Source organism: Clytia hemisphaerica, unplaced genomic scaffold (assembly GCF_902728285.1).
Source record: "Clytia hemisphaerica strain Z4C2 unplaced genomic scaffold, Clytia hemisphaerica genome assembly, whole genome shotgun sequence".
Lineage (NCBI taxonomy): Eukaryota > Metazoa > Cnidaria > Hydrozoa > Leptothecata > Clytiidae > Clytia > Clytia hemisphaerica.
Genome location: NW_027104390.1, coordinates 427710 through 454328, shown reverse-complemented (window position 1 = coordinate 454328; position 26619 = coordinate 427710). Strand labels below are relative to the sequence as shown.

Sequence of the window (26619 nt, the reverse complement as noted above, 5' to 3'; positions counted from 1 at the left end):
AAGGTCAGAATCACTGATAGAAAAAAGATTTTTTCCTCTCTGGTTGCTAAGCAAAGAAATATAGTTTCCATAGATGATTCCGACCTTTCTACTATTCCTATCCCTAAAGACGGGATTAGAAGAGAGATGTCGACATTAGACCAAGTTATGGTAGTTGAAAAATAAGCTTAAGAAAGTTAGGCAGTTTTGTGAGTAAACACAAAACTTTCCTCACCTTTAGAAAAAAACCTTTACAGTCTCATGCTGGTTATCCCTGGAAAATTAGCGGAAAGATTCTGAAAAAGTGACAAGAATCTTAGTGTGGGAATGAAAATCTTTTACGTAAGGACTCTAATGATAACATAATAATAGATCAATTCCTGACTGTTTGAATTTTATCTTAGTGTGTTTCTTAAAAAAGAGTGTCCCCCGGGAAGGCACTCAGGCAAATGGGGACGTGCTGCTGATGGTCAGGGTGCCTTCTTTAGGCTCTGAAGATATCTGACAGTGTTCCAAATTTTGCTAATTTTCAGGATTTGTATCTGACAGGGTTGACTTTTGGTTATTTGGACAATTTTCAGGGTGGAAATTAGAAAAATTTTCAATCTTTTGTCTACATTTTGTCATTTTTCCACTTTTCATAGTGAAAATGGGAATTTTCGTTCTGACAGGTTCCCAAATTCACCAAACATTAATAATTGACAGGGTTGACTTTTCAAGCTCTAGCGACACATCCCCGTTGGCCATCAAGGTCACTGGCCCCGGAAGTGGCCTAAAAGTCCAACTCCAGTCTGGAAATAGTTCCACTATGCCAAATATTCAGTTTGAGCTGGATGTTTTCTATTATTGTAGAGAGTTTTTGCCATCTTGAATTGTAAGCAAAAATTATGGTGGCCAAATTGCCTTTGTGAGATTTCATAGGAAAATATTCAAAACTTATGCAAAAAGATAGTACTTATGTAAAACACTTACATGCATAATTGGCATTATTTTTAAAAGCATGAAGGTAATAAAAATAGATGGAGAGAAAACGACTCGATAATGGCCTAAGTGATCGGTAAAATTCTTTTATAATTTCTGATAATTTCATTCAAATCGGTTTTCTTTGATCGGTCTATCATTGGAAGCAAAAAAATCTGAAATGTAAATTTATAAGAACAGAAGTGAGAATGTACTTCTCAAAGTAAGGTTACTATAGTTCTATGATTTCATATTGATGTATTTTTGGGCGAACACTGTGCTAATTTTGAGAGTTCTTCATTATAAATGTTTACATCTAAAAGGGAGGGGGCTTTCAAACTCTGATAGATGATTAATTAAAAGGTTACCTAATCGTAATATAGAATTCTTTTTGAAATTTATCAATGATTTTATGAGAGGGGACCTTTAGAAATATAGGATTTTGTGCTTGTTACAGCAAGCTTTTTCTTATTTTGCAAATTTTGAGTTTCGCTGCACAAGGTCTGTATAATTCAGTCCATTCATTCAAGTGCAGAGTATCATTTTCTCTCCTGAGATATTCCAGGGAAGCGTTCTGTTGTAGCTAATCATCAGTCTTTTGTAAAAAAAAAAATTGTGTCTTCTGGACAATCACAATAATGATGATATATCATATCCAATTTTCAAAATAAACGAAAATGATTGTTACCATCTGAAAGAGCATGAGATTTTGAGCAAAATCGGCTATTTCTCTACCCTTTATTTTTCCTTGCACTTTTGCCTATGTCGTCAATGGTCGTCACTATTTTGGTCACAAAAAGTTTTCCCGGGCCTAATCCGCGTCCTCCCTCTCAAAAATATCTTGTAATATACTGTTCTTTCGAATAGACTAAAAATAGTTAGGTCGTAAAAAAGATGTCACGAGACCCTAGACTTGGCCCCCCTATCAGGAAAATTGTTATAAAGTCGTCTTCAATGATACAAATGTATAACCTTCACCAAGGGTAGGAGAATAAATTACAAATCAGCCCTGAAAAATTCATAGCTCTCGTTTGAACAACATCCAGTATCATCATAATCAAAACAAGGTAAACGTTAAATCAGATTGTCATTGTTTACTGCACACAATGTTGTAGCTTTTAAAGAGATGTGTGAAAACAAACGACTTAATCGAAATTAATTAATGAATATCTCGAATTTGTATTAGGGACTTCACATTGTTACATATCCAGACATATCACTGGGAATGACAACAAAGTTGCATGACTAAGTGTTAATAAACAGGGCGCCATTAGTTCCAATCTTTGATATTTCGGCACAAAACAAGATTGTTTTTATAGAATTTTTTAGTTTTCTGGTCCTCGCTGGTTGCTATATAAGTGTTATTAAAAGGAGATTACCTAGCATTTAGCAGGAGAGAGTCTCTAGAAAAAAATAGACTTCCTCAGCTTGTTTGGATAAGTCAGGGCTGGTCGGGGTTAAAAGTTATCTTCCATTTGAAACAAGCCGACTCAGTTACCCTGGCAAGATTTCTGTAATATATGTATCCCAAGACTCAAAAGTTGATTCATCACAGAGAATAAGGAGGTATTGGCTACAAAAGTCTTAAAAGGTTATTATGGAGGCCCCCCCCAGCGGTTTGCGTAATGGCGTGATTGGGACTTTTTTCTTGCGTGATGGCGTGATTGGAGATTTTTTGGCGTGATCAAGAATTTGGCGTGATGCGTGATAAGGGCAAAAATTTGAGGCGTGATGTGTGATTTGGGCTATTTTTCGCTATTTTTTGCGTGATGACATATTTTCTGATATTTTAGCGATTTTTAAACCTTTCTTGATTTGAAGGTGCATCGGATCCAAGATGCACAAATTTAAGGCTTTTTAGCTGTCATGTTGTTGTCGTCTACCATTTTACATGGCTCAAAGATTTTATTCTCATCAAAGTATAAAAAAGATGTCCATTCTAAAATTTAACCTAAAATACGAACTAATATGTTCTTTTTTACTAGAAAAATCTAAGTCTACTGATTTTGGAAGAACTTCCATAAACTATTACTTAAGAATTGATGACAAGGAGCCCAAATACTAAAGAATAAGAATGAATTTTTTTGAGTATTTTGGAAATAGTAGATAACATTAGAACGATTGTGAGCCCTGACTTTTTGATCAAAGATCAAAGATTTTGTAATCAATAAATTTTATGTACAGTGTTCTGATTATTATTCAGTGTTTGTTTAGTAATAACTTTCGTAATCTCTTCTACGTTGGAATGCTCTTCTTTGAGGGATGGCAAAATATTCTTCGATTGATACATCGTCTTGTATATCTCGTTTAGAATAAAGTTGGACTAGCTGACCACCTTGGCATTTTTTTAATTCGTTGCCAGTATTGATGATTCCGCCGTTAGGAACGTTATAAAACCTATGGTAGACGATAGAGAAAAAATATATTTTAAATCTCTTTTCAAATATGATAAATAGTTGATATTAATCCTATAGTCTCATAGTTTCTACCCCCTACATTTAGGGGGGGTCTTGGGTTTTGATGAACCAAAAGCAAGGGGGTGTGTTAAAAGTTTGACTTTCCTAAGGGCGGGGGGTTGCCAGTTAAGGTGGGGTCTTCTTACCTAAGGGGGGGGGTCTTCTTAGATAAGGGGGATCTTCCTTGAATTATGACTCTTGTACAATCGTTTCATTTATATATATATTTTTTTTTTGGGGGAGGGGGGGGTGTGAAATTTTCAATGAATTCCCTAAAGGGGGGTTAGCACTTAAGGGGGGTTCCTCTTACCTAAGGGGGGGGGGGTCTTGACCCCTCTCGAAACTATGATAGTACCTTGATGCCTTCCCCAGTAAACCGCTCTATGTTTTATATACCAAAATGAAGCTTTCGATGAGCTAGTTTCAAAAATTTTAAAATTGAAAGTATTCGATATATTGTCTTTTTTTAAATCTACAATAATGTTAATTGTTTTTGTCTAAACAGTTTTTGCTGGAAGTTTCAGATGAAAAAAAGCTCTATCATTTCTCGTCGAACTTTAAATTAACCTGGGAAAATTTTGTCCTCGTATGAGAGGTCACCAGGTACTATAGGGTTAAAATGCGTAGTAGCCTTTACTTCCATCTTTTCAATATCTGCTTAAGATCCTATTGTAATGATCCTTGCCAAATAAAATACAATACAAATCTTAAGAAGATTCAATTTCTAGGCTTTTAAAAGTTTTACCCCAGTTGGCAGCCGGCTGCTTCTGTCTCTGTAAACATGGTGACAGCCAAAAGGGTCACAACCAGTAGCTTGATCATTTTGTTCTAGCAGCTCCACAAAAAAACCTGAATTGAAGGAAACACATATTATAAGAATGCCATGCCAACATAATTCTTCATTCATGATTTGTATCTTGACTGTATCAATTTTTAATGAATAGGATGGAAAGTCTATTGCTTATATGGAGTGTAAAATGTGTATCTAAATTTGCAAAATGGTCAAAATGGGCTGGTTATCTTAAAAATGAATCTTTAAAATTTCGAAATAGAAATATATTAGGAAGTTTATTTCGTGTTTTATCAAGTAGCTTTTTTATTGGTTTTCTCATTGGTTTTGATTTTTTTAAATGAGATTGTTGCCTCTTATCCCATCTTCAGTTTTGTTTGGCAGCATAATTTTTGAGTTTTATGTAGAAAAAAAAGAAGTTTTATTTAGAGTCTTAAATATATACGTTTCGATCACAGCAAACCGATTTAACTAATGAAGAAAGAATCGAGTTTTTAGCATTTTTCCTTAAGCTCATTATGCTGAAGAATCCAACTTCTAAATTCTTACCTTCGTTCCTTGATGTGTTTCCTGTTCAAAGTAATGTTGCCAAATGAAAATTGTTGAACCATTTTAGCTACTTATTCCACTAAGCTGCAGCTGCTTTAAGTTTCAAATATCTTGGTGAGACGAATCGCTGCTGTGAACAAAATAATCACCCATAATAAAAAAAGCTATAGAGCTATTTTCAAAATAATCAAAATAATGAGTTCTTATTAATTCTAGACTCTTTGAGAATCAAAAACAAAAAAAGAATTTCATTATGCATCAAAATGAATTGGATATTTTCAATCAGTTTGACTTGTATGGGATGCTATTATTTTGCCCTTATGAGAGGCATAAAATATTTTATTGAAATGTATTTTTAATTATTTCTAAACTGTGTTCTGCTGTGTTTACCAATTTGAAAATTTTAAGTGTTATTATACAAAATCGAAGTCTTCAATTTTTTAAAATTAAGAAAATTTGTCCTAAACGAAACTAATATTAAATGAAAAAGACCAGAGGGTGTTTTTTCGATTGATAAGCTGATAAGCTTTTCTACTTGGTATCTAACATCCAAGTAAATTCCCGAAGCTGTAGGTTTACATCCCTTACATCAAACCCCTTGACTAAAGATTGTCCTTAGACATACAGGAATTGAGAATCTACACGTTTTTAATATAAGAACAAACTATATAAGAACATAAGGATTCGATGCCCAAAATGCTCAGAACAAGCTACGTCTTTGTGCACTTTAAAACATCCGAATTCTTAGGGAATGACACAACAATACTCGCAACATGGTGAAAATAAGAACATTTTAAGGCTTAAAACTTAAAAAGTTTGCTGATTTTGGTCATGTTGTTATGTCATAATAAATCTAAATATTGGGAATCAGTCTTTATCTTTATCCCAAAATCAATAATGATGTATTTAAACTTTAAAGGCTTTTCTGCATAAGTTTTAGTAAATGATAGGTATGCAAGATGATTAAATTTTCTTGTTCATGTTTAGTTTACTTAAAACGTACTCACTTATGATATGAACTCTAAATATTCTAGTGTTTATTCTAATGCTGACCTGTCAACTTTATTTTAAGTGATGTTCTGTTTTGATAACGTTCTATTTCGACCACACTTTTGTCGGTTTGCTCGTATAGTAGTCTGAATATCAAGAACGGTCTATAAGGGGTCTATTTTGAAGAAATTATCAGAAGCTGGACAAAATTTTTATAGCAGCAATATATTAAATTCATTTTAGCTGTATCTCTTGGGTTGTTGAAATTTTGAGTTACTACTTGCACATACTGGATTTGAAGTTTTTTAGATTTCTATCTATCTTTTGCCATTAAAGCCTACCCGAAAGAAACCTTTTATTTACGATTGGATTTTATAATCGAGTGAGGAAAAAGTTGTATGATATATTTTTCGAAGTTGTGTTTTGTGTTATCACAAAATTCTATTTTTCCTTGAGGTTTTTAAAGTCAAAATGTATGGTTCATACAAAAACAAAAGGTCCATCAAATAGAAAACGGAGAAAGGTTTTTTTTGTGAATTTTTTGAAGTGAGTGAGAAGTTTTTAAAGAGAAAGAAAAAAGTTTTAATGATAAATGAATCATGAGCGAGTGATATTTTCATCAAAAAAGTTTCTTCAATTTCTCACTTCTTCAACTTTATGATAAAACAGACAAGATAAAAAGAGACTTCATAGTTTATTAGAGAAAATGTTATGATATATGGATCTTTCTATTACAGAATCAAGAAAAAGTCTCTTTTACAGCACAGTAGTTTGGATTTTCTTGAAAGTTTTTGTTTGTTTTTCCTTGGTGTGTTCTACTCTAGTTGATGTTACTTCACAGTCTGGTTGTGATTAATTGGTTACTATTTTTATAGTGGATCCCTTTTTGATCTTTACGCTATTATTTTAACGTGGCGTAGAAAATGACTCAATTTTCACTGAATTCATCAGTTGGATGGAGTAGTAGGGCATTGAATTTTTCGAATCGATTCAAATGGTCTTCATAATATTGTTGTAATTGTTTCTTTGAGACAAACTACATGTGACTGTTCAAAAAAAGAAGATACTTTACATTTTTTATTGGAAATGGAAATTCTGAAATTCTTTACCCTCAAGTCTTTGGTTCATATAGTTGAGTGAATATCCTAATCCACTTGGGCTATTGTAATTAATATTTCGCTGAAAATTTCCAGCCACCTTTCGGCTCTTTCTATATAGTTACTTCTAAAGCCTCATTGCCTCATTAACTGCTTAAAAACATCAAATGATTTTTCATAATAAATAATCAGACGTTTATTATACACAGACAGGAAGACAGACAGTATCAACAACCTTATTTCTTCTCGTATACTCTACAAGAATTTCCTTGAATATCCTCTACGCTTATAAACATCATTAATAATGGATGAATCCGTTTAATGGAAAGTTTATATCTAGTTCAGCAGTCCTGTCAGAACACATCAATCGAACTATTCACAATTTTTATGAAATTAGTTATAAAAATCCACTATATTTGGCACTAAATTTCTTTTCAAATATCTCTCATTTTTCATTGTATTTTGATCTTGTACATACATAGGCTATAAATTGACCCTTTCACTTTTTGACATACCAAAATAACGGTTGTTGTTGTATTAAAAAAAAGAACATAATTTTTTCTTGACATTTAGTTGCAGTATATTACTTTACAGTATAAAGGATTGTTTGGTTGATGTTTAAAGGGAATACTTAGCAATGATAAATTATCATGTTAGTTAGTTTTTCTTATTAACACTCAATCAGCTTTAAGTAATAAATAATTTTTAGAAAATTCGCTTACAAACAAAGCGTTGAATTTTCCTTTTTAACTCTGTGTTTTTTTGTAGCATGTTATTTCAATAAATTTTCAATCAAGTGTGATAAATTGAATGTTCAAATTTTGTGTTTTACTCTAATGTTATTGAATCTTGGATCGTCAGATTAAAATCAGATGGATGTAGAGTTCTTGTTATCATTGGAAGTGAAAAAGTATTTTTGAATCTCAGATTGAAGAATTTCGTGACAATGAAAGGTCTTGTCAAAAAATCAGTACTACATCGTCTAATCTTCTTTTCTTTTTTATAAGGATGACAAAAGATGCGTGCTATAATACTTACCTTATCGGCCCTTTTTGCGGAACGACCGTTTTGAGGGCGCGAAGCGCCCGAAAGGGAGTGTAGCATCCTTTCTCTAGATCTGGGCGTGTGGCGTAAAAAATTTGTATATGCACGAAATTTTCAAAAAAAATCGTCCGGTGACATATCGACTTTGCTTCGTGTTGGATGGGATCAATTTTCTGTAGCACTATTAAAAGTATCTGTTTTGTAAAAATATTTATTGCAATAGAATATGATTGATATCAAAAGTATTATAAAGTAAGACTTTTGATTAAAATTGCAACTTTTGTACAATTAATAGTAAGAGTGTCAAAGCTTTATCTCCTTTGCTTTTTTCCCGCTTGTTCCAGATGTCTGGGCCCAGTCATTTTTTCTGCGTTTCATTTTCAAAACAACAAAGATGGCCCTGAAAACCAACGAATCTCTTCGGTTTTTGAGGTGCATGCATTAACCTTTGGATTGATTATGGCCCATTGAAAGGTAAATCTTCAGTTTTTTTCACCTTTATAGTTTCAACTACCTTTGGAATGTTACATTAGTACTTTTTCTTTGTGTTGACTTTTTTGTATTAAATTGGATTTCATCTCATCATATCATAAAACAAAATGTTTTTTTCTCGGCCATGTGTTTCATGGATATCATATGCGGCAGGTCCAAAATGCATAAAACATAATGCATATTGCATAATGCATAATGCATAATAATTGACAAATGTCAATTATAGAGGCTATGATAAAGAGAATTTGAAAGATAATACTTTCAACAAAACAATTATACCATTTTCTACCAGAAAATAAAGGGTAGAAAGCTGTAAATTTGAATTTTTGATGATGAAGAAAATCTATGATCCACTGAAAATGCTTGTCGCCATTTTGATTTTCATAATTGTATTTTACAGAACGTAGTATAGTGTAGAAAAAAACACGAAAATATCTCCTCCGTACATTACTTTTCTAAGTTCTCAGAGATCTTTTCGAACAATTGCTAATAAATTTCAACGGGCTTTCCCTCTTACAAAGCATTAACCATGTGAATGCTTTTTGTTAGATAAGCCAATATCGAGCCAATATAAATTAAAGAGTTTCATGCAAAAGCTAGATCAAAGAAAATAGACTTCGAATCTTTTTACATTCGAATGTTTATGGTTTTTTTGAGAAAGAAGAAGGGGAAACCTTTCTGATCTGTTGTATCTTCTTATTATTTATGCTGCCGGAAAACCCTTTGTTGTTATGATTCGAATGATTTCTCTTTCGTTTGGATTCGAAAAGTAAATATTATATGTCTGGGGAAATCCCTCTGATTGGAATGTTTACAAGAAACTCTTCTAAAGAGGTTTTCGCGGTTTTAGCCTCTACAAAGGAGAGTTTTAGAAAATAAAAAATCGTTCTGTAAATTACACAATACTATTATGCATTATGCAATATGCATTATGTTTTATGCATTTTGTACCTGCCGATATCATATGGCCATCTTTCCACAGGCTTATTTTTTATTTCGTGTGTTTATTCAATTTTACTCTAACTATAATTATTTTCATCTCTTTTCTCTGTCTTCAGGGTTCAGGTGAAGGAGCTTGATTGATGTAATGGGTGACTTTTAACTACCGATCGGCCGACTGGCTGAATCAGCAGTGTTTCAGAGTTTTGGTGGGTGAACGTGCACAACAAAGAAGCAGCATAAAGCCAAAATATACATAGCATTATGACTGTATAAACAGATTGTGATTGATGGAGAATAATAAAAATGGTCCTGACCTGCTGAATATAAATTGTGCCAATTCCATGTTATTCCGTGCAATGTTTACGAGACAAAAGAGAAGACTGTACTGGAAAGCAGAATCAAAATGATAATTACTAGTTGCTATTTTCGTCATTGAAGATTTCTTCAATATTTATTCGATAATGAATGGAATCATTTTGATTTGCCTTGATTGATTGTTGATTCCATTATCGCTTGCTGACTCTCGAGAGATTTTTGTTTAACATTGGAGCTTGATCATCATCAATTAGAATAATGCCGATTTATATTTGTACGATACAGTAAAGTGATAACAAAAGCATGATTGATGACTTTAGCCCAAAAGACAACTTAAATGATAAAAGTACCGATATGTTACTTTTGATGCTAGCTCGAATATATTTTCAAACAAGATATCTTTTACAAAAAAGTGTTTTTTACTGGCAAATCAACTTATATTTTCATAACTCTTTGACTTGTTGGGATTGGGTTGTGCTTCATTGTCTAATCGCACGATGAGTTATTTTTTCTTATTTGGCGCCCCTTCATAGAGAGGAATTAATCGTTGTAGATAACGCTTATTATTACCGCCTAATAAATAGTAAAGGCATTACTTTAATATACTTATATGAATTATAGAAGTTTTTGAATTTTATTCTGCAAGGCAAGGTTCTTGAAAAAATGAAAAAATTAGTTTGGACTGGTTTGGATTGATTTTATAAATGAAATATTGGGAACATCTTTTTGCCGAACACACAATATCGCAAAAATAGACTCACAAAATAACAAAATTTCATCACTCAAAAAATGTCACTAGTCTTGATAAGTTACTGGAAATTATTGCTAGGCTGCTGATTCCTTTTCGGAAAATTGATACTACATTTGAAGTGAATGATATCATAAAGAGGTAGCACATTTTAAGAGATTGTATACTAGGTTCTAATGGCTGAAAAGCTCAAGAACTTCTTTCAAACTACGCACTATTTTCTTTTAAATTTTGAAGGGAAATGTATAATATAATTTTTGAATTGTTGATAAATTTGTCTTTGTAAAAGTTTTTATAGAGAGCTAAGTAATTGTTTCAAAAACTCACAAAAAGGTGGGATAAAAGTCTTTTAATTTGTTCAGATAAACTACCAGCCTAAAGCCTAATGTAATATCTTTGTTGTTGGTCATTCAGCCATTGCACAAGAAACATTTGTGTTCTTTTTTGTCACTTGCACTCTTTTTTATAAGAACCAGTAAATATTTTTAAAAGTTTTTTGCACTTTGAGCCTGAAATTGTTTTTGAATTGCTCAAAACCCAACGTATTTAATTTTTGAGCCTCGTATTGTTCTTATAAAATTCTTATAAAAAAGAAAGAGTTGAGTTGGAAAATATTATCAATAAAAGTTTGACTTATAAAAATAATTTGTTAGTGTCGAAATTTCTTCGCTTTGCGAAAACGGAACGGTCGTTCCGCAACCCCTTTTATGTTGATTACACCGGCCCTTATTGGCGTTATTTTTGGGCTCGTGGCGTAAAAAGGGCCGGCGTAAAAAAGTGCCATAATTTTTTATCATTAAAGGATTTTAGGTATGATTCGAAGACGAAAATTATCCATTGTTTTACTCCATATTTGAAACGTGATTTTCGATGGAATAGTGGAACAGTTTACTACTGAAAAATGACATTTTGATGTAAATTTTAGTCATTATTTACTCATACGAAGCCATTTTCACAAACTTTGGCGTTATTAACGGCCCTAATTGGCGTAAGCCCAAAATTAGGCTGTGGCGTAATAAGTACCGGCGTAAAAGGGGCTGGTGTAAAAAGGGCCGATAAGGTATTTACAAGTATACGGTACACTGTTCAGTTTTGTGCTGCATCGAATTTTGAAATTATATGCATTAAAAGTTAATACTGTATTACTGAAATAATATGGAACTTACCCCCGAGAGGCTATAATCAAAATTACTAATGATTAGTAGGCAAACGAAATGTTTTGCATTTTGAAATTTTGTTTATAATTGACTTCAAAGAATGGTTTTTAAATTGATCTGTAGATAGATATGTTTTCGTTGATCCAGATTTCATGTAGCTTTTATGTTCGTTATAAGTATTGCAATGAGTTATCAAGGAATTATTATAGACACTGGATAAACGAGAAAATGATGGAGAGCTTTTGGAGAGTTTCTGAAAACAATTGATGTTATAGCTTTATTCCGTAATGGATAAAAAGGCTGAAAATAATACCAAGCCGGGCACATTTATGAAATCTGGTGTGATAAAAACATTATTAGACAAGAAAAATCAAACAAAATGCGTATAGTGACACGAAATTTTCGATTGGGAATATCTTTCCAACACTATTCCCAGAAAAGGTAAAGTTGACATACATAAAGTGTAAAAATTATGGGTGAAACTTGGTGGCTACAATCAGTGACAAAATACTTGGCACAAAAGGGAAATCCACCGGGAAGTTTTGAAACCACAATCGATTTGTAAGTGCTCTAAAAAGTAGGTTGGAAGGGTAGAGTTTTAACTCTGAGTTTTAACGCTAGACTTAAGACTTACGACCTTAGGATCTGAGGATCCAAAAGTTCAAAAATGGTCCAGTAGGGCTTGAAATATAGCCCAGAAACCAATAAATCCCTCCCAGATCGAAATAATCGGTGGAATCAAGTTGAAGGCCTAAAATTGACATTCTCGCTCGAACTTCAATTTTCGAAAAATGGTAAATTAGCCAAAAGTGCCAATATGTTATGGCACTGATTGTAGGTGGTTTTTTTGAGGTTGAAGTTTAAAAATTATCAGGAGCTACTCACCTGGCAAATAACGTTTTTCAACGTTTATCTAACGTTACATGTACGTTGTAATCATGAGACAAACATTGATTTGTCAGCTGGGAAAGGCTCTACCTTTTTCAAAAAGTGATACTTCACTCGAACCGGCTGTCGATTGAGGCGAAAATTGTAAATGACTTTTGAACGTTGGAAAATGCCCAACATGAGTACCAGAGGATGGCTTAAATTGGTGACTCGTTATCTTTGACAAACGGGGGAGCACTTAATTAAATTTGTCATAACCAAATGTGTAAGAGTGATGCTGACAACAGACTAAGGGATTAACAGAAAATTAGTAGACTGTGGGGCATTTAATTTATGTAATGTATCAAATTTCAATGTATCGTACATATTGGATTGGTGTTTGCAGATGTTTGACCATAATAACAATTTTACCAGTGAAATTTTAAAGATTTAAAATATGTATTTCAGTTTAAAAAAAGCACCCTAACATTCTTCTATAATAAATAAATATACTTTCTTGTGACAAAATTATCCTGGATTTCTGATATTTAGCGTATAAGTTTTCTAAGCATCTCATTGACTCTCCTCATTTCTGTTGACTCAGCAGCATCATCGACGGATTTCTTTTTCCCGAAGAACGAACTCATTTTAACAAGACCTCCCTCTGTGCATGTTATCGACCCTCCGTGTTTCAACGACTGACTTTCATCAATAGACCATCCTATAACAAGCAATGACAATCATAACATAATAGTATCAAAGTAAACATAGTGCGAACCACTTGCTATAAAACAAAACAATTAAATCGCGTGATAAAAAAAACTTGTCCATTAACAGAAACAATTACATTGTTTCGGTTTTCTAATTTGACACATGACTTTTTGTTTCTACGATGCATACATTTTGTTTTTTGTGAACCTCTTTGTCTCTTTGCCGGTTAAATTAAAGTCTATCTTGAAATGATATACACGTTTTTTTTTTATTAGAACACCTAAAATTTGGCTGAGCCTGGATGTGCTTATTTTTTTAGAAATTTTCAGCCTAAAATGTTCTTAAATGAGTTCTTAATTTTTCAGACTACTCTGAATCGACAATATCATGCAAAATAAAAAGCACTTAAAATTAGTAAAATTTGGACAATATTGGACTCTCGATTTTAGAAAATCCATCCCTAAGTTCGGTTAAAACTGCTTGAAAAGAGAAAAAATTGTACTTTCTTGTCATTTTTTTCCAAACTGATGCTGGGCATGTTCTTACGATGTTCTTAATTTTTTGACGCATTTCAGCCTCAATGTTCTTATAAACTGGGTTCTAATAAAAAAAAAACGTGTACATCGCCATTAACAAGATATTTTTGAGAAAATGAAAATTGAAGAATGAAGAAGAAAAGTGAATATTGTTCGTTTTTTGCGTATCTTTTGTATAAACAGGCTTGCGAAGTTAGTCCATTTTATGCTGTTTTAGCCATACTCTGTTCCGGATTTCAAAACTTTCGGTTATTCTCATTTATACAGGTATAATGGGCTCTTCCTTAAAGAAACTTTTATCAGGGCTGAGGGCTAATAATATAATTCGATGTTGGACCACTCGGACATAAGAATTCTGACACCCCCAGCGACAAAGGATTTGATTTATGTATGAGGGATTTTTTAATCTATATCAAGCTTTTGATTCTCTCACAATCTGTATGCTAGCCGTCTTTTCCTTTGAAGTGTGCCCATCATTTTTACCTGTTCTTCTAGCCTTTGTTGTTATCTTCTTGAAACTCGCACATTTTGGATACTTCTGACCAAGTTAGTATGTAGTTTATGATTTTTGAGTTGTTCTAGAGAACATTTTTCAAAGAAACCTTTTATTTACCTGATCCACATTTATTCACAGCACGTCTCTCAACACCATTGTCATCCTCCTCTAATGCTTCTCTTTTTGAAAAAATATTTCTGATTTTTGTCAACGTATTTGACCCTGTACAAATGTATGTGGTGCCCGTTCCGTCCTCTCCAACGATCTGATTGATTTTCCTTCCTATAAAGATCCAAACAAACGAATATAAACAACAGCTCTATCAGTGGCCTAACTCTCAAGAACTACTGTCTTTTTTTATAAGAACAATTTTAAAAGAATGAGGCTCAAAAATGTTAAAAAAAAAACTTTTTTAAAGATTTTTGTCAAAACTCCTAAAGAAAGTGTAATAAATTACAGTATTTGAAAAAAGGGCCAATTCGTGAAAACTTTAGATCTTCGCTCTTAACTTTTAGTTTTTTTTTGCATTTCAGCTTGGAGGTATGCTTAGCATTATGCTTATTTTTATAGAAGTTGAGCCTAAGTATGCTTGAAATAGTTATGCTTATGATAAAACAAAATGTAGAGTGTAAACAACAGAGTGTAATTCAATGACTAAATCATTGTCATTTGAAAAAAATACTCTGATTATACCTGCACAAATTGCTCTTGTGTTTGCTATTGAAATCTGGCATGCAATAAATCCAAGGACAAAAATACAAGTCTTGGAACCCATTTTGTCGACTCACTTGATTGTCTATCCTCTCTTGCCTTGATCTGATATAATTCAAAATTACCATCAGAAGGGCTTTATATAGGTTTTAGAAAGTAATTATTAATTAGATAATCAAAGTTCATGTTGCGTTATCTCCATAAGTCATTTGGAGGAAACTCCTTTTTGACGCACCTGTTGTCTTGAGAACAATATGGTCACCAAAGCCTATCAAAATCACATTTTTCGTTTTTTTGCTTTTTTTCTTCTGTATTTTAATTCCTATGAGCTACATGTTTCTTTCTAAGAACAAACTAGGTAAGAACATATTAAGGCCAAAATGTCAAGAACAATTTAAGAGCATTTCAAGGCTTCGTGGACTCTACAACACTGTATTACTTAGGAATTGCGTAAAAGTACTCACGAAATGGTGAAAAATAAGAACAGGTTGAGAACATTTTTAGGCTTAAAAATCAAAATACTATAAGAACATTCGAATCTTTTGGAATGTTCTTATAAAAGAAATCAAACGTGGAGCTGGGTTCATGCTGCTTTCTATCTTATAATCAAGAAGAATAGTATCCTTTTTCCAATGGGGGGTTGCTATAATCTAACCTTTTTCTTATTGAAATAATGAAACAAAAACAATTAAAAAGTAACCGGTTTTTTGAAAAAACCTGCACAGTTTCATTTTTCTTCGTCTAACTTGATTTTTCCCACGAGACAAAAATTTGAAAGTCAGAAAATCTTCAGATTAACCTTCGAAAAATACGAAAATGATCATTACAGTAGTTCTTATATTTTCTTATTACTCAAAAGTCAGCTTAAAATTTAACAAATGAATCTTAAAAATACCACATTATCGTTGACAGTTCTAGATAATTTATTCAACTTTTTTCTTCGCTAACAAAGTTCTTCTTAACTTTCGAAATTCATCATCAACCAACATTTGTTCCAACATTCGAATGCGTTCTTCTCGTTTCTTACCGAATCTTTTCAGTCCAAAACTCACGTAACGGTTTTCTTCACACCTTTGGGGACCAGCACTCGTAAACATAATTGAACCATCTGCCAAGAAAAGGACAAGGATATTAAATTCGTGAAAAAGTGTCACTAGAAATTTTTCATAAGTTTCAAAATGAAATATTCTTTTCGACTTCTTTTTTTTCGATGTTTATTAGACTCATTCTAAACTCTTCAAACTCAAGAAAATCATACAAAATTAAGAGCCACTGAACTAAATTTGAAAATTTTAAAAATTAAAAAAATATAGTGCAAAATCGAACCTCTACATACGCCTCTTATACTATTTAAAAGTTACTTTCCAACCCGTATGAAAAATACTGAGTGCAATATATTTAAACACACTTGAACGCTTACCTCGGCATGCTTCGACTTCTTGTAAAATCAGTACAAACAGGACCAAATATAGACCAAGATTCATTGCGCGCTTCATTTCGATTCTTCTACCTGATCAAGAATCTTTAGAAATAAATAAATTTTGATTTTATAAAATATGTGAAGTCGCTTCTGTGTTTACAATATTTATTGAAATCATTCAGGAGGATCAACCAATTTGATAATAATTATTAGAACAATTAGAGAGTAAATTTAGATAGAGATATCTAAGAGTTTGTGTGGTATGAATTGCACATATTTTGAAGGTTTTTTCGGTCAGGAGAAAAAGGGGAAGGGAAGGAGACGCGCCTAATTATCGATGATTTCAACATGAATTTGTATATTTTCTTTTTGATAGTCTGAATCATTAATGTGCACCCTACTTTAGCACTGCTGCTGAAAGTTTACAAAACAAACATACTGTGTTTCGAATTTTAGTTTACAATAGAAATGTTTCATTTTGTTTCCAATTTAAATTAGATTTGATTTTCATTTGTTTAAGTTGAGGCTCGGCAGGTGGAGGTTAGGGATTTCTTGTGATTGAGATATAAAATAGATTACATCTTTCGAGCTACAGGATGCATTTTTAAACACACGCTGTTCATATTTCAACAATGCGACATTTTGTGAAATATTTTTCCATGATCATTTCCCCTTGTCGTGTTTTACTGGAAATTTAAATTATAGAAGCCTAAAGCAAGAACAACTCTGTCCACGAATTAACTGATTTTTCTTTGACAAAGTATCTCAAATGAATCATGCCATAGCTACCCAATCAATACTTATCTCCTTCAAATCTCTTGAAAAGTTTATCCCTGTTTTGTCGTGTATCCGGTCGTTTGTGAATCATCTTGTAATGTAATGATATTTTAAGATTTATGTAGAATCTGAATATTACTATTATGGTGCGAATGATTCTTGATCAATTAAGAATATCTTTTAGGTTAAAGACTTAAAACAGTCCAGTCGAACTTTAGAATTTTACCCTTTAATTTTTGATAATTCATCTCTAGTTTAAAGCATTTGTAGCCCAAACAAGCTTGAGTGTATAAAATACGGCGATGATGAATTGATCTCAAACTTTCATAAACCATCGTTTCACTACACTAGTATATAATGAGCTCTTGTTGATATTACAATTCGAAAATTCTTTAGAAAACTGCTTATCTTTTGTCTTTCAGAAAAAATAAACATCATAGAAAAAAAAACGTAGGGACCACAAGAAGGCACAAAATGAAACTTGAAGAAAATTTGCCTTAATTTAATATCTACCCTAAAGATGAACATTTTTCTAATATTGTTGCTCTTCACACGAATCATCAATTGGAAACGATAAATAAAGAAATTCAAAATGGTGGAGTTTAACAAGGAGCCATTGGTAGTTTGGGTGAGTATGATGCTTTTTAGTTTACTTTTATAAAAAACAAAAAGATCCAGAAAGATCCCTGTACCAATCATATCTTAAATATCTCTCTCGCAAAATATTTTACAGTCCTAAAGGACATAATTTTATGTATCTCCTACCATTTGCCCACACCGCATTTAAAAAAAAGAAAGAACAATTTTTTATCCCTTTTGCGCCGAGCGAGCACAAATCTTGAGAAAATCTATTATTCATTCTACTTTGTCAGCCAGAGTCGTGCCTCGTTTCTATATCATTCAAAAGATAGCTTTAACCCCTTGTGGGGCCTCATTAAGTGACAAATTGCGTTTTATAGAATTTTCGTTCCATGAATTCTTAACTGAATCGAAGCCTGCATTGTGTCTCTATAACTAGAACACGCACTATGAGCAACACAAATCTGTTCGAGTTATGGAAATTTCGAGCTATGGAGTAAGGTTTATAAGGCATTGTTAACTGAAGGGGCGAGAAAACTTGTTCGAGTTAAGGAGACATTCAAATAGAGATTCGAGGTAAAGAGACTCTTTTGTTATTAACTACCACCTGTTTTCCTTAGCTCCAATCTTATTTGGATGGCCCAATTACATCAAATGCGGAGCTTTCGAATGGTATTGCTCTAAGTACTGTTTTAAAGTTAATGTAAGTTATACTAGTTTTTGACGATAATTTATACAAATTTGTATGATCAACTGCTTTGTCCGGTATTTACAGTATTCTTTCTATATATGCGAGTTAGTTTGGTACTGACGATATATTATACCTTATTACACGAATATTACTAGTCATTTTATTAACAGGAATTGAAAAATTTCGTGTTAATAAAAAACCCCTTAATTAAAATTAGAAAGCAGAAAAATTCGTGTTAATTTCAGATCGTGCAAATTTCAAGGCCGTTAAATACTTGCCTAGTAATATTTGTGTAATAAATAAGATAATTTGCGAAAGCATTCAGTGCAAGTGTATATGTCCGCTTTGCACAACAATCCAAACCCAAGTGGTTTCACGCCTTGACACAACTAGCCTGTACCAAACTTCTTCACGTGAAAGCCACACGAAGTTCGACACAGGGAAAGATTTTTCAAAAAAACAAATTAATATCTTGCGTGGGCTTTTAGGATGGTACAGACTATAAATGGTCTTGTATCTGGTACCTCTAATTAGCGGACACTATCAGGGAAACGGATAAGTGTCCGTTATTTAGTATTTCAAAGTTAATGGAAGCGTTTAGGTTCTGAGCAAATTATATTGACAATTTTCTTAGGAGTAGACCTTTCAATAAATTAGGTCACGAACATCACTTGCCTCGTGTTGAAATTATTGCCATGGTGATCAACTCCCAGAGGATTTTACTTAAACTACTTTCTTTTCATAAAAAAATTATTTAATGTCTCAAGAGACATAATCACCGTAGTAATTGTTTGAAAACGAGGCAAGTGATGTTCGTGAAGTAATTTATGCAAAGGTGTATTGTTTTTGAAATAATTGATGATTTCTATCTTTAGTGATCCTGTTGTGTTCAACAATATTCGTATCCAACAAACCTTGATCAATGATACGGCAACCAAAGCACAAAATCTCGTCGAAATTTTGCATTGTATCAAAAAGTTTTATCAGGTAAGTTTTAGCTTAGTCCCATCATGCTTCTCATCACATTCTATAATTGACGATCAAAAATTGTTGCTCATCATAACAAAAAAATAAATCACCAAACAAGTCAAAAGAATATTGGGCTGAGGTTGATAACATTCCGTCGCAGGTTTCACAAAGATAAACCCACTGACCTTTACATTCCCTGGACCAGGCTATTTCCTATTTCCTATCTTTTTTGGAATTGGTACACGAGAAGAAGCCATTGCAATGTTAAAAATTAACGTCTAAAGGCCGGTCTCCACTTGCGCGCGCTGTGATCGCACTTTTTGGCTTCAATCCTTTTTGCTTGGAAAAAAGATTATGTGACGAGAATGTAGCGCGCGCTCGAAAAAAAAGTTGAACACATTTCAACTTTTTTCAACCGTTACGTTAGATCGCGCCGAGGGAGTTGCTTCATCTTCCTTTTGACCAATGTATTCGAGGAAAAGTAGATCTATCGCTCTCGATGCATTTTCACCGCTATTGAGTAGTGCCGCCATTAGGGTACCAATTTCAAAAATCTCCGATCAAAGATTTTTGGTAGGCCGGGATTGAGTAACTTGGTCCAGGGTATATAAAGGTCAGTGGGTAAACCCTATAACGCTACTTTTCGATTCTAATGTTTACTTTTACTCATCGATGATTTTCTCTTCGAAACTTTCAGGTAAAATTACAGCAGTTGATTATCATGAAGATGCCAGACATTTTAACGGTTGCCAAGGAGCCTGAAACAGGTCAGCATTTGATTTTGATACATGGAGTTTAATATACTGCTCAGATTATGTCGTGATCATCCCTAAATCAAGTTTATTGTACCCCTATATCAGAGCTAACGAAAGTCGTCGCTTACTTTTTCGTTGTATATCATTACAACGTCTTTACTATATCAATATGGACTGTATTTGTATAAAAATTGGTGTTCCCCCAATCCCTTTCAAGTCGAGTAAAGTCAAAATAGAAACTTACTTTCGACCTCATTATCACTGAAATTGTATCAGATAATTCACCATGACAAGAAAGCCGTATAAACCGTATAAAAAACGCCTCGGTATGGACTGGAGCTACAAGGGAAACTCAATTCTAATCCGTAACAAAATCTTCCTAAATTTCATTTAAATTCAGCGACGAAGAATACTTCTCTTTCTCTTTCATGTCAAATGAAACATTTCCCGATATTATTTTAGAATTGAGTCGGAAGGAAATGACAACCATTTTGCTTCTCATACTTGGTTGCGCAGTTCAGGTACGGTGATAGTTCAACATATTTCAGCCACCATTTTATTTCAACAGTATTGAAAATAAATTTTTAGTTACGTTTGAGAGTTTTTTCTCCTATTTTTGTTTGATAGTCTTTATAACTTCGCAAGCATATAATAAGATATATACCAGCATGATTTCATTTGTAATTTCTTGACTCCTCACTTTCTTCTCCCTAATGCGGCCTCTCTATGAATATGAAAGCAGAGCATTATCTTGTTTCTCCATAAGGATAGAGTGGGTTGCGTTTCAGCACTTTTATCCCAGATCTTTTATCTTCTCATTAGTGCGATCGAAAGGAAGAGTTCATCGAACACATCACCGAAATGGATGTACAAATTCAACGAGGACTCGTCGCTTCTATCCAAGAGGTATTTTTCTTTCGCTTTCTTTTCCAAGTCGAAGTGTGTGACAAGAGAGAAGTATGATAAGTTTGATTAATGGGGGTATTCAAGGCGACGATAACGAAGCTGATATTTAAAGCCAAGTTTATCAAAACTCATGCAGAATATCAGTACTGTCAGCACCACTGATGAATAAAGAATTTTCAATAATTTTCTTGCAGATCACAGAAAACCAAGAAAATGTTATACCATATCGAGTGAGCGAGCTCAGTGAAATGCCGCAGCAGTAAGTATAATTCCTTTTCTACGGGTTTGGCTCTTCCAGAAAATGTCCGTACATGTTTTACATGTCCGTAAATATTGTCAAGGGGGTTAGATCCGCTGTCCGTATGGTTATAAGTCATAATGTCCGGGGGATAAATTTCCAAAAAATGTTATATCCTATCTGTGTATTCAAACAATATATAAAGGCAAAACGAAGTTCCTATTCAATTGATTAAATTGACCTTAATTATAAGTTATTTAATAAACAACCCTTCTTTCAAACACCACTCGAATAAACGCCCCTTCTAAAAACTAAGAAATTTAGTAAACGACCCCCCCCCCCCCGTTGAATCTAAGTAATACGGTACTTTCAACAGGAATCTTGTGACATTGGCGGAGAGCTTGTACTATCAACTTCAAAAAGTGTTGGAACAGACCGATGAATATGTTGAGGTGAGTGCGCCTTGTTTTGAGTTTTTCAATATTCCAGGATTAAGTGAAGTTACTTTAGAAAATTGTGAGATATGCTGAAGTTTTAACATTATTATTAAAGACTGAACTAAATTTCTTCTTTTTCAATCGGCAGACGATATTAGATTTGGCGTTGCTTCAAGAAAACGATGAACATAATGATTCTTTTGAGGTGAGCTCCCTTCATGTTTCAATTATTGTCTCTCTCTGATGGATGGGCGCCCCAAAAATGCAGGTTGTTAAGTAATTAGGAAATAGATATGTACGTTAAACAACTCATTTAGCACGGTTCAAACCTTGTATTTTCTTTTGTATCGTAACATGTTGCAAAGAGTCTTAGCGTTAGAATTCTATTTCCTGGTGGAAATTTAGTCTAAAACACTTTTTCGTTCGAGTTCTTCTCACAATTGACTTCATATTAAATTTCAGGAATCACCGAGGTTTCGTCCACGCAATCCACTTATTCCCAAAACTAGCTTTAGATCCACCAATATACTGCAGGCTAACCGTCAAAGACTACAAAGTATTCAGGCTGATCTGTAAGTTAAACTTCTAACATTTTCGAGTCTGAAAAGTAGATCTAGCCGGTTGAGCTTGAAAGGACCTTTTTTCCATTGACCTCGCCATTTTACCCTCCACCGTCCGTTTTTCTTACTTAGCGAGTACTTAACATTTCTCAATATCTTTGACTCGCCGTTGACAAATCAAAAGAGCCAATCACAAAATTAGTGTCTGGGAAAGCTAAGATTTTTTTTGTCTAGCTAGCTTAAAATTTGAGATAGGCCCATTTTGTATAGTGAGGAGGGTTCCATCTATATGAAACAGGGTCAATCTATAAAAAATTCATGCTCAGGCAAACATAAAAATTCTTCGTTTTCTCAGGCAATAATTTTGAGATTGGACCTTTTGTCAACGGCAAACTAGAGATTGAAATTTAGTTGATATATTTAGTGTCTGTGAAACTAAATGAGACATGTCCAGATATTTGATGCGACTTTATTAAAATCTTCAGAGACGATCGTAACGCGTACATCAATGAACTGAAGGAAGACTTGGATAATTGTAAACGACAATTGGATAATGTTCGATTAGAGGTTTGTTGTTTTACCTACATGCAGTACAGTGCTGACCTTTGTCTTTCTATCCCATCGATATCTTAACTCTTTGTGAATCTTGAGGGTGGGGCAAGTAGCCTTGAGCCCCCACCTCCCTCTTCCGCAGACAAAAATAAAGATATTTCCCTGGTAAAAAAAAGAAAATTGTCAAAGAAAAAATCTTTTCGAAATGGTAATAATAAGTTTATTAATAGCTGATGAAATGATAAGAAATTAATCAATTGTGTTTACTTCTTGAGATTCTTATTGTGATTTTGCTTTGTCATATTATAGAATAAGCAACTTGTAAATGAAGCAGCTTGGGCAAAATCTTACCGTGATGAACTCGACATCCTAAAAGCTGAGGTAAATATTCAGATCTCTAAATCGCACAATGAAACGATCATACACAAAATTATTACATCGTTATAGTACTCGTAATGAACCAATCACGGTCGAATATTAAACTCGACATGGCGAAAAATTCACTCAACTCGATAAATTTGATTTCATGTATTTCATTTGGTTTCTCTTACTAATTTTAGATCGAGCAAAATGCGAAATACCAAGCAGAAAATGTGAAATTGAAGGAAAAGATACGAGATATGGAATACTATAAGAATAAATACGAGGTTTGTTCTTATTATAAAATTGAATTTAAAACTAACCATTTTTTATTTATAAGAACCAAAAAGATGTCTAGGCTGTTAAAAACTGAGGTCGATATATTCTGTGTAGGAGAAAATTACCCAATCGGATTGAGTTAGATAAAAAATCTTTTACTTCTTTACATCTTATCGGAATTTAATTCGTAAAAAATCTGCCAGTCTGTCTCCTTGTTTTTAAAAATGTTTTCTTTCACATCGTATCATTCCTGTCTATAGGAGATCAAGGAGCAGTCAGATTTCTTGTACGAAAGTAAACTCATCCTAGAAGAGAGAGTTGCAGGATCGAGTTCCAAGATTACTCGATTCACTCGCTTAGAAGAGGAGAATTCTCGTTTGTATTCTCAAGTGAAAGTCTTGATGGAGGAACGAGAAGACGATCAAAAGAGGATAAGAGATCTCGTTGACGAGGTTGCTAAGCTATCAATGGAAAAACAAGAAACGTAAGCTCTTTTTTATTTGAGATTCTCTTTTTTTGAAAATCAATATAGGAGCTTATATTGTGAGTTTTCAAGGCTGAAGTCTTTTTTCCCGAATAATGGAAATATACAAGGTTTTCTCTGATCTACAATCCTGGCCATAAACAATTGGAACAAACATCTTTTTCAGCTTTTGTAGTATATATACTGGTACTAAAGTGCCTTTCCTCCCCCTCCCCCATTATTGAGCTCTGATTTGCTCCTGTTGCTTATCAACAATGAGGGAGGGAAGAAGGGAAGGAGCTAGTGGTAGTTCATAGAAGAAAATTCCAATATTTATGGCCACGCTTCTAGCCTAGATCGTCACGCCACTGTATTTTTCCTTTTTGCTATTTATCTCCTCAAAACTTTCGTGCGTCCCAGAATATTATGATTTATCGATTTTCCAATTTCTATTTGTACGCAGACTGTCAGCTTGTTCTGTGATGAATGCAGAGTTGGATGGTTTGAGACTACAGAAAGACGGAGATGGTACGTAACAAAAAATCGTTTTTGTACGACCATTGGTTCACTTCACTTTTTATACATTCATTCGTTTTGCTCAAATTCCAAATAATCGAAAGCTGCATATGTTTAAACGGGAGACATTGACTTAAACATTGACTTTCAACCCCGAAGGGCTAGACTCCAGACTCCCGGATGGGAAATGAAACTACTTATTTCCCATCCAGAACGCCCGCGCGTTGTTTTCACACAAACGCCAGGTTGAAACTAAAATCTATCGCTAGATTTCGAAAGATGCAGTCGTCAAAAACAAAGGAATCGCTAGATACATACAATCCATCGTCATGATTACGGCGCGCTCTAGGCGCGTTTTGGATGGGAAATAAATGGCTTCACTTTTCTTGCCTGTGAAAGGTCTACTCTACATGGCTCCGACTGGGGTTGTAGGTCCCCCCGCCAAATTTAGGTCCCCCCCTGATGTTTTCATTTTTGCATTTTAAGGATCAGATCACACTCTGCATGAAAACATAAAGGTATAGAGAAATTAAACTCAATGGTTCGAACGATCGGATTTGACAATGCGTTACGCTTTCAATTTTTCTTTGACTTTCTAGGTTTGAATATGCCATTGATGATGGAATACAGCCAGTAAGTATTGCTTTAATGTGGTTTGTATGTTAAACGCGCGTGTCGAAAGGTAATTCAAAGAAGGGTCAATTGAACTTCAAATTCTAAATGTAAAGACACCAACATTATTATAAGGGAATTAAAACTTTATTTCTCATCACAGATCTACCGATTTCATGCGCCTGGAACGTGAAAACAAACACCTGATCAACCTTATCGAGAATCTTCGCACTTCAACACCTGATAGCAGAGCTCGTCAACTAGAGGAAGAAAACCGTGCATTGTCAGATAATATTTTTGAATACAAGACAATGATATCGAAGTTGACTAAGGTAAGTGCGATCATAATTGCTGTCATTATAGCAGTAACTGTCACTCTTGTCTTCATTGTTAAAGTTTGACCATGGATAGGGATTTTACCCGTGGCTTTTGTTGAATCCGTCTTACGTTCTAAAAAGGACTGGTTTTAGAGTTTGTTTTTAACACCCGTTTAACGCATATACATTCCAACTAATGAAACTAATGCCTTTTTCCCTCTTTTTTTTCCTTAATTTTATTTAATTGACCAAACGCACATACACTAATTAAATTCTAATAAAGTGAATTCTTTCATCGGAATTAATGACGATTTTATTGGAAACTTTTATACCACGATGACTTTTCCTTCAACAACTAAATTTTTTAAGGACATACCAATATTATACTTATAAAACTACTCAAGCCATTAACACGAATTGGTTACGCTTGCGTTAAAAACAACCGTTTAACAAAAGGTAATTTTTGTAGAACCTGTCTTTCGCATTATTAAATTGTACCGCTCTACATACTTGGTTAGTTTATATATAAGTGTAATAAGGTAAATTTATATTTTCATGATTTTATTACTAAAATTAAGAATATTTGTAGATTTTTTCTGTCTTCCTGTCTGCATCTGTTCAAGATTTTCTCCTCGCTCGAATTTAGTTGAGTTGTCTCAAAAGCAAATTTTTTCTTTCTCGTGCAGGCAGGTAAGAAAGAAGACCCTACAAATATTCTGAAATTACTTACTAACCACCTTTGACTAATTGACTTACGTTACTTAACTTTTTTTGACGAATTACAAGACACACAGACAGACGGACAGGAAGACAATATTTACATATTATTCTTTATATAATTTTTATATTTTTGTTGCATTATGGGGTACCGTTAGTGGTCTTGGTATCCTGAATTTTGAATATTGAATTACTATAAAAAGCTTATCACTGATAGCTATTTTAATAAAATGCATATTTCAGTTTTTTATTTTTTGTAAATATTACTAATATTTTGATTTTTTAATAAATATTTGAGGTATTTTTAATCATAGTTACTTATTTCTTAATTAGTGTGAATTTTGTAAAAAAAAAGAAAATTTTGTTGCATTTATTACTAATACTTTGTCTTCCTGTTCTTGACATGACATTACTGAAAGGAAAGGTCTGTAAACTTTTCATCTTTACCCGTTTCAATTGTATAACAAAAACCAACCCGTAAAATCTATTCCCTAAAATTTGAGAATCCCTCGACTGAGGTGGCAGTTTTACAGACCTTTCTTTTAACAACACATTAACGTAACTTGACAATTGTACGAACGGAATCTTCACGGTTGCTCACACTTACAATTAACTCACGCTACTGACCACT

At 33.4% G+C, this 26619-nt stretch overlaps 1 protein-coding gene and 1 long non-coding RNA gene across 2 annotated transcripts in view; one reads left to right on the top strand and one right to left on the bottom strand.

The window, feature by feature from the left end:
• Window positions 1-3060: 3060 nt before the first annotated feature.
• Window positions 3061-4303, bottom strand: LOC136819735 (uncharacterized). The gene is made up of 2 exons (XR_010848477.1): window positions 4141-4303; window positions 3061-3336 (listed from the first exon to the last, which is right to left on the bottom strand). It is a non-coding gene; the product is annotated as an uncharacterized lncRNA (long non-coding RNA).
• Window positions 4304-17502: 13199 nt separating this feature from the next.
• Window positions 17503-26619, top strand: part of LOC136819842 (girdin-like) — a 36676-nt gene continuing 27559 nt past the window's right edge. The window contains exons 1-17 of the mRNA XM_067076082.1: window positions 17503-17665; window positions 18237-18319; window positions 19183-19294; window positions 19974-20043; window positions 20494-20552; window positions 20854-20937; window positions 21132-21196; window positions 21552-21627; window positions 21761-21817; window positions 22075-22184; window positions 22658-22739; window positions 23034-23105; window positions 23285-23371; window positions 23624-23847; window positions 24290-24354; window positions 24942-24975; window positions 25118-25286. Of these exons, the coding sequence (XP_066932183.1) occupies window positions 17630-17665; window positions 18237-18319; window positions 19183-19294; window positions 19974-20043; window positions 20494-20552; window positions 20854-20937; window positions 21132-21196; window positions 21552-21627; window positions 21761-21817; window positions 22075-22184; window positions 22658-22739; window positions 23034-23105; window positions 23285-23371; window positions 23624-23847; window positions 24290-24354; window positions 24942-24975; window positions 25118-25286 (1485 nt within the window). The 5' untranslated portion in view covers window positions 17503-17629. The remainder of the gene's footprint in view (window positions 17666-18236; window positions 18320-19182; window positions 19295-19973; window positions 20044-20493; window positions 20553-20853; window positions 20938-21131; window positions 21197-21551; window positions 21628-21760; window positions 21818-22074; window positions 22185-22657; window positions 22740-23033; window positions 23106-23284; window positions 23372-23623; window positions 23848-24289; window positions 24355-24941; window positions 24976-25117; window positions 25287-26619) is intronic.